General features: G+C 27.1%; 1 protein-coding gene across 1 annotated transcript; it reads right to left on the minus strand.

Annotated features, from left to right (window-relative positions):
• Positions 1-4032: 4032 nt before the first annotated feature.
• On the minus strand, positions 4033-5980 carry LOC113548753 (zinc finger BED domain-containing protein 5-like). The gene is made up of 2 exons (XM_026949797.1): positions 5503-5980; positions 4033-4707 (listed from the first exon to the last, which is right to left on the minus strand). The coding sequence occupies exon 2, from the start codon at positions 4678-4680 to the stop codon at positions 4102-4104; it is 579 nt and encodes a 192-aa protein (XP_026805598.1). The 5' UTR covers positions 4681-4707; positions 5503-5980; the 3' UTR covers positions 4033-4101.
• Positions 5981-9303: the final 3323 nt, after the last annotated feature.

Consider the following 9303-nt stretch of genomic DNA (forward strand, 5'->3'; position numbering starts at 1 on the left):
TGCTTTTTTGAGAGGGGGCGATCGATCATATCAACCCCTAAATTACGTACCTGTAAGCATGAGTATTTATATTAAGGAGAAATAATAATATTTATGCTAAGTATTAATGTATGGTAGGCATTAAGAAGATCTCTGGGCTATTAGCGTTTCAGGCGTCTAGCTGAATTGTCCAGAAGAGTATTTAAATGAAGTTGAGCGATGATGGTGTTTAAATAGTGTTTCTATGGAGTTACTGTTTGCTTATGGTGGATAATTGGAAGTCATTATGCAATGCAATATTTGTGACATACCAAAGGGTTTTAGTAATCATGTGGAGACAGATGGTTTGGTATGCTTAAAAATGGTTCTGGACCTAGTGTTTGGTGGTTTTAGCGATACTCCAAAAGGTGATTTAATATGAATAGATAGATTGCATCACGCAGTGATTTATACATTAATTAGCATTTAAAGATGTACATATGACATTTCAGAAGAGCCCAGGGATGTGTAGGAGGAAGGAGGTGGCTGTTTAGTTGCTTTCGTTGATATTTGAGGTAGAGGCTCCAGTAAGCAGTGAGCCTTCTGTCGAACAATCGACTGAAATACTAAACTTCATTTGCGTGTGGTATCGTTATCGAATTGTATGCGAGAACAGCCACCGTGGTGCATAGAGGGAGAAAGTTACGCGGGATGATTTGAAGTCGATGATCTTGATTTTCCAAAATTTGAACCGGTGGGAAAATGTGTTAAATTTTCAAATCTTAGATACAAAAACAAAAAAAATATTAAATTTCTAACACCAAAATAATTTGCTAATTTTCGAGTTTTTATGAAAATGTTGTTAAATTTAAAACGCTTTTAAAAGAATGTTGTAACTATAGATTTTTGATCATTTTTAATTGAGAAATTAACAACTTATGAAGAGTTTTGTATTTGATTTTCAAACATTTTCTACCCAGCAAACAACTTTTAATTTATATTACAATAAAAAGAAAAAAAAATAATTTTGCTAATAAATAGCTTACTAAATTAAAAATTTATTGAAAAATTGGTATATATTGAAATTGAAATAAAACCTGTGTGGCTGTCCCTGCCTTTCATTGTCCAAAAATGAAAAAAAAAGCATCATGATATAGGAAATTTAAGGTACTATTTTCGATAACAAAATTTTAATAGTGTTGTCAGAAAAAATATGGTACCTACAACAATGTATCTATACATATAATATATAAAAGGCCTATTATTTTATATTATATGTGTAAGGAACATAATAACAATATTAGATTTTATAGACCATACTATTTATCTAGCTAACATTTTAAGTAGGTACTTAAAATAATTTAAATTTTTATCCTGTAACTTTTAAAGAACGTATATTAATAACTACATTTAATATTTATAAATTATAATATATATAATTAAAATAGAATACCTACGTTTTCTGAATTTATTTTATCTAAATCAAATAAAAAATAATTTATTTCAGATTTAGTTTTGTGATATAAATCGTTATTGTTGATTTTTAAAAGCTCTACTGCATTGTATACATTAATATCTTGAATGTTTTGATTTTCAATATTTTCATCCAATTTTAATGAGTGATTTTTGGAAATAACTTTTTCAAACTGTAAATTTACTATATTTTTAACTTTCTTATTCACAATATATTGGACTCCAGATAATTTTGAAGATTTGACATTCATATTGGTCTGCACATTATGATTATTATCTTGAACATTTTTGACTGTATATACTTCATTATAAACATCTGAATATTTTATGTATCTATATTGCGTATAATGATATTAAACGTTTATGTAGTTATAACATTGAAAATTTAGAAGCAAATAAATTATCATTAGTAATGTTATTATATTAGATTAAATTGAACTATTTTCATTAATAATTAGTATAACCCATTGCGTATAGCTTATAATTCTAGTACAGTCGACATATTAGTCATAAAGCTACTATTGGATATAATATACTATATATTTTTATACAGAGTTACCTATTCAAAATGTATCATTATATGCTTTTCACCTAGATTTCTGGGCCACTTCATCATATGGCATATCACTTACACCAATACACCATGGGACATATCTAACCTATTACCTATACAATATTTTAAATGTAATTAACTGTGCTAACCTGCTAATTACAACAGTTATGTATGGAACAAATTAGAGTTTGAATAAGAAGTTATTCCTTATCCATGTGACCAAAGGAAACCACGTAGAACATATTTTTGGAGCTATAATACATAAATTTAAAATATGATTATTTTATTAATGTATCATCACATCACATGTATGTTACTTTAAACCTAAAAAAACTAAAATGTTCAAACTAAAAAGATATAAGCATTTGAATTCAGATGAATTATTTTGAATAACTCTGTATATATAACAGGGATAACGAATCTTTTTCTGTTTATGTGTCAACATTTTGTAATCTGCAGTTTTTTGAAAAAATTCATGTGCCAGTTTAAACAATTTTTCTCATAATAATGATTGACAGGGCTCTTACAAAAATTCACCACATTTTTTTAATATCAGTATTTTATTAGTCTTAAATATTAGCATTAGCTTCATCTGTGAGTTATTTTTTTCAAAGTACATAATATTGTTTGGAAGTATCGGTTAATTCCCAATTTTTGTGATGATAACTTTATTTTTCTTCTATTTTTTGTATAATTAAACAATGAAATAAAAATATTTAAATTTAGTAAATGTGTGCCCTAGGATCACCATTTTAATAATATATTAGCCTAAGATCTATACATGTTTTTTATATTCTATTATATAGAACTTACCTATATATAAATACACACACTGATAATAGTTGCACAAGTAGAGGTAATGTATCCTAAAAATATAATTTAACAAATCTAAAACTTGCAGGGTTGTATATTTTAAAAAGCTCCTATTTATATATGTTTAACTGTATAGTACATGTTTATATTATAAATCACTGGAGGCCACATAATATAGGTTTAATATTTTTTCTAACAACAGTCGACAATAATTGTTTATCATACAACGATGGGATAGAGTATAGTTGATAAAATGATAAGTTGTTAGAAAAACGAAAACACAAACCAATAAAAATGTCTATAAATAGACATATATATCTACCTCTTAGGTACACGTATACCCAGTACTCGAATTTGGAAAAATTAAGTAGAGCTCTAAAATCAAACGATTTAAAAACTGTATTCCAAGTGTATAATTACTTAACACAGACCCGTAGGGGGCTTTTATCTCCTCTCCATCCCCTCGTCAAACCTTACTTATATTTTGAATACTTACCACTTTTCAGCTACATAGATATTTAAATTCCAAATATAATATATTTGGATAGTAATATTTACGTCCTACATGTTACAGTAAAAAAAAAATACTTACTGGTTGTGTACTTTGTTTGTATCATGTTTAGAATACTGACTTAATTCGGCACGAGAAACCGTTTTATACATCACCATACGTAATGGTAGACGAACATTATTGTCATAGGGTTTTTGTTTATTATGCCTGTATTTGTTCAACTTCAACATAGTTAAATCTTGAATTAACAATAGGTACAATTAGTAATAATAATAAATTATAGACTATAGTCGAGGTTTTAAATTTTATTTTTTATAAATTGTTGTTTGATATTTTAATTTAGATACACTGTGTACTGTGTAGTAAACAATAGTGAGTAGTGAGTACTAACAATTAATATAAAATATAAATAGGATTACTTCTTTTTATTATTAAATTCATGGAAAAATCAAATTCACCAACCAAGATCTACTGAATACTGACCCTATACCAAACGGCAAAACCTGTAGTAGAGTACCTAATGGCTTATACCTATAAGACTAAATAGTCTATACCAGAGGTTCCCAAACTTTTCATACTCGTGGCGCCCTTTTAGAACTGAAGTTTGCTCATGGCGCCCTTAATAAAATTTACGACTTTTTTTTAAATAAAATAGATAAAATAAGAAACATGTTTAATTTTCAATAGATAATATGGAAGTATTTATTTTATATAATTACACACTGAAAAATTTAATTTTAATTTTATTAGGTAAAATAAATTAGACTTAGTTTATTTGTAGAATATAATTGAATTAGTGAGATGGATGAGCCTGGACATCACTGCATATTTTTTCAAATCTTGGGATCAAACTTGATACTGCTACTCCCATTTCCTTCTCCACATTGATTTTTGACCGATATTTGCTTTTGATCACAGCGACCGCCGAAAACCCAGCTTCACATAAATATGAAGTAGAAAACGGAATTAAAACACGTAGAGCTTTTTCACATACAAGTGGATATTCATTTTTTATTGAAATCCAAAATTTGGTCAATTCCATATTGGTAAATTTTGATTTCAAGCTACTGTCGCAAGACAACTCAATTAGACTTTCTTCTTCAGTAGAATTAAATTCTGATGGAACAATGGAGTTAAATGGATCTTGAATCCATGCAAATTTATCAATGTCTTCATTTTTAAAATATTTCTCAAACCATACCACTAGCTGTGATAAGTGATCTTCAAAAATGGATTTCATATCTTGAGAAATCTCAACTGTATTAGAGGTCAGAAACTGCTGCAATATGGAAAATGAATCTTTGCTCGTGCCTTCATTCATTTGTCTTCTCCATAGTTTGAGTTTTTTTATAAAAGCTGTCATTTTATCCATCGACTTCAAAATATGCGTGTTATTTCCCTGCAATGAGGTGTTCAATGCATTCAGTTTTTCAAAAATGTCACACAAGTATGCCAATTTTATTAAAAAATTTTTGTCAGAAAAATCATTGGCACATTTGTGCCCTTCTTCTTTAAGAAATATGTAAATTTCTTGCCGTAGTTCAAACGTACGTGATAAAACATTACCACGAGACAGCCATCGTGCATTGCTGTAATACAACAAACTTGAGTGTTCAGCTCCCATATCATCACATAATTTTTTGAAAAATCTTGCCTTCAGGGGACGAGTTTTTATAAAATTGACTACATTCACTACACATTCTAACACTTGGTTCAGCGCAGGACTTAGATATTTTGCCGCAAGTGCTTCTCTATGGATAATGCAATGGGTCCACAGTGCATCAGGGGACTCTATACTCTATAGTCTATAATATGTATAGTGACGTGATAAACTACAATAATTTATTAAAATTAATTATTATTTATGTCATTTATGGTATAGAAAATAGGTACTAAGCACGATTTAGGATATCTTAAATCGTGGTACTAAGGTACGTAATATATTATATAATTATCTGTTGAACTATACAACAAATATGTAAAAAAAAAACAACAGAAGACTTTTGACAATACTACAATAGTTTATTTAAGTCTTATTGATATTTGACTTAAAGCATCTTAAAGCATCTTCTATAAATTAGATATAATATTACTAGTATAAATGTATTTTTAAATATTTTTATGTTGTATCATTCTACAATCTAGTATACGCGATATATTTATGTAATTATTAAATTATGTACCAACAACTTACTTAATTTGTATAAATACTACACATAAGGTGATAATATACTATAGACCAGTGGTTGTCAACCTTTTTGGGTCCACGGCTCCTTTTGATTTTGAAATAAAATATACGGCTCCCATACGAACATTTAAAATAAACAAATTTACATTACTTATAATAATTTTAATCTAACTTTATTTAACACACTGGGGATGTTCTACGTTTGCAACAACAGTGATAGTAAATCCGAAATTCAAATAACTATCATCATATTTTCTGATTTTTTGTTTCTTTTCAATATTTGAAATTACTTCTGGATTATCACGTTTTCTACTAGAATTCAAAAACTTATCCATAGTTATAACTACTATTATTACAGAAAAAATACACAACAAATAACACAGAACAAAAAAAGATCGTAATAAATATCGGTCGATATACGTAGCCGTAGCGCATATAACACACTGAATACAAAACAGACAGGCGACAGCGGTGTGCGTTTTACAACTGATAGATTATATTAGAGGCAAATCATTAAGTACCTACCTAATTGTAAATAGTAATCGAAATATGCTATTACTCGATATCGCAAACACGGTTATCGACGGTTATCTCACACATGCAACATGTAATATGTATTGGTGCGCCGAAATTTTATTTTTAGTTTCTATTGCGAACGCGGCTCCCTTGATAATAACCGGCGACGCCCCTGGGAGCCGGGACGCACAGGTTGAAAACCCCTGCTATAGACACATAGCCACATATAGATCATAGGTAAGTTCTAACTTTTAGGTTTTTAATTCCAAATTACGAATACTGAGAACACCTAGGTTTAACTATTATTTTGATTTTTAATTGATAGCAGGTTATTTATTTTGTATTGTAGCTGGGGAATTTGTACAAGAATATTAGTTAATTACAAAATTATGTTTTCAGTCAATCGTACAATACAGTTCAGAATAATTATTAAATACAAAGCGGAATATAAAGTTCATTTTAGACAATTAAAAAAAAAAAATTGTCGGGCTAAATTAAGAATAATCTAATTATTAATTAGTTACGTTATTTGCGTGAAACTATTGACAACCCGCGTGTTATTCAAGCATTCAGTTTATAATGTTTGAGTTTACATAGAATTCGTTCGCGTAAATAACTTATTGAAAAAAGTTTCATTGTGGCCTGATTCCCGTGTACCCTGCAATTATATAATACTTACAATCTGTTACCGATACTGTATGTGTGAATAGGTTCATACGGCAAACAAATAGTTCAATATTATTAATATAAATATTTTGAAAATTGTATTAATGTATTGTGTAGCCGTGTAGGTATATAAAGTATAATAGATATAGTAAAAAAAAGTTACAATAAGTCCCTACAAATAATTATATTTTTTGAATTACAAAAAATAACTAAAATTATTTGAAGAAAAATTATTATAATATATTATATACGTATCTATTATGTATTTATGTTGTCAAAATCTGAATTTCAATCGTTCATAAAAAATATTTCTAAGTGGCTTTATAATAAACTACATATATCATTTTTTGAAATTCCAGTAAAAACTTATAAGGCACCTTATTGTAATACAATATCAAGCTTTTATATTAAAGTGTTAAAATTAAAAATTTTCTGAATTTTAACTATACCTACAATAATACAATATAATTTACATGATTATGTAATTTTGAAAATGGTAGTTAGAACTTACAAATGTTAAAATATACATAAACGTTTATAAATGTATTTAAAAAAAAATTGGGCTTTGTATTTTCATGAAATATTTTTTAATTGCTATAAGAAATATTAATGAGTAATCTTGAATTATCTGTTTAATTTTTTTTATTTTCAAACAAAATTATTGTTTTGCATAAATCGAAAAAGCCATAAAAAAGTTGAACATTTCAAATACTTATAAATAGTACAAAAATAGCCAAATGCCTACTTTTGTAAATAAGCGATGGTAAAAATAATTATCAAGGGTCTTGGTACAGAACTTAAATTCTGTACTAAATTAAAATAATATATAATAATACTAATTACTACCTAATAAGTAATAACATTGATTACAAATACTTATATAAGTATATAATATAGTGTATAATGGTAATAATAATCATCGTAGTATTATTGACTACCTACTCAAGAGATCAAAAAAAAGGCAAACATATTTTATAGGCTCCATATTTAAAGAATCCGCCATTTAAGTCACAATTAAATTATCTAAACTAACAATAGATAGGTATCTGCATGGTATATAATAGTTTTTGGCACTTTCTGCAAAGCACGAGGCTTTAATTTAAACTATTTATAGGTAATTAATTAATGTCGTGGAATTGTGCCATATAGTATATTATTTATTTAACTGATTTAAATTAATTAAAAAACCCCTAACAAATATAAAAAGCTATAAACAAATATTTAATAAACAAACTTTTCTTATAAAAATTAAAATATGAAAACCTCTTTTCCCTGATTTTTAATTTCAGTTTCATCTTTCAATTATATTATGGGTAACAATAGACCTATTTAATAAAATGCCTATGTACAATTTTATGCATTATTATTTTTTATTATCTAGCTAAATTTGTCTATGGGTAAACGATAAATGTTTTTATGGAAACAAAAATATTGAAATTTGTTAATATTGTAATATGATTTATACCGAATGTACCTATACTATTATATCATTGATTTTTATTTTTATAATATAATGTCACTATTAGTGTATAGGTACAGTGGTGTAATTGGGGTGTTGCAAGTGTTACATTTGCAACACCAAATAAATTTCAGGTGTTGCAATAGTGTCGTTTTGCAATACCAAAATTTTCCCTCCCCTATCATTCATGTGGCATACGGTAGTATATGAACGGTTGTACCACTGAATTAAAATATTTGTTATAGCTTAAAGGTAATCAAGAAATCGTATTTGCAGTTTTATATGCTTAGTTATAGTGTTTTAGTTTCATGTGGATAACGCATGATACATATCTTATATTATAAATCATTATTTGTTACCTACATAATATTATATACTATGAACATTTTTCCTCTTTTAGATTCTAAACGAAGTGATGAATGTATTGATTTTACAATATGTGTTTTTTTTTGTCTGTCATCACGTTTTGGAGAAGTAATAGTGCTTTGCAGTGACTTCAGCACCTCTTTGAAAAGGAAATTGAATTTTGTTGGTACTTTGAGAGGTTGAAAGTAAAAAATTTCAAAAGCGTCAGGTAAAACCCTAAAAAAGTAATGGAAAAACAGAATTTTTTACGCATAAGCAGTTTTCGATAAAATCAATTTTTTTTATTTTACTGTAATTTAAAATCAAATCATTGTAAATACTTGAAATTTTCACAAACTGTTTATACTAGCGTGATCTATTTACGATTAAATTTTAAAAATATTTTGACTTTTTTAAAGCTATTTATAGACAATTGAAAATTTCGATTTTTCTAAGTATTTTTTTTTTTTTTTGAAATGACTATAAAAAAAAAATTGGCTATCCAAAAAATCTTTAAAATTTTATACAAGGTTTGTTATAAGTTGTACTTATCGTAGTAAAAAAAAATCAAAAATCAATAGTCACAATTTTTGTTGATAAACATTTAAAGTTCAAATGCTTACGAAATATGTTAAAAGTTAAAAATCCGAATACAAGGTTCTCAATAAGTTTTTCTACAAAAAACTAAAAAAAAATCTAGCGTCAATATAGAAATAATTTTAAGAGCGTATGAAATTTTTTACGAAATCGCGTAAAATTACGATTCATTACAATTTAAACATAGGTAATAATATAGTATATCCTACTAACTATCCTAGACT

This window comes from Rhopalosiphum maidis, chromosome 1 (genome assembly GCF_003676215.2).
Source record: "Rhopalosiphum maidis isolate BTI-1 chromosome 1, ASM367621v3, whole genome shotgun sequence".
NCBI lineage: Eukaryota > Metazoa > Arthropoda > Insecta > Hemiptera > Aphididae > Rhopalosiphum > Rhopalosiphum maidis.

Excerpts from the sequence above, each read along its gene's own strand:
- LOC113548753 (XM_026949797.1), bottom strand. The coding sequence starts at position 4,680 with ATGGATAAAATGACAGCTTTTATAAAAAAACTCAAACTATGGAGAAGA.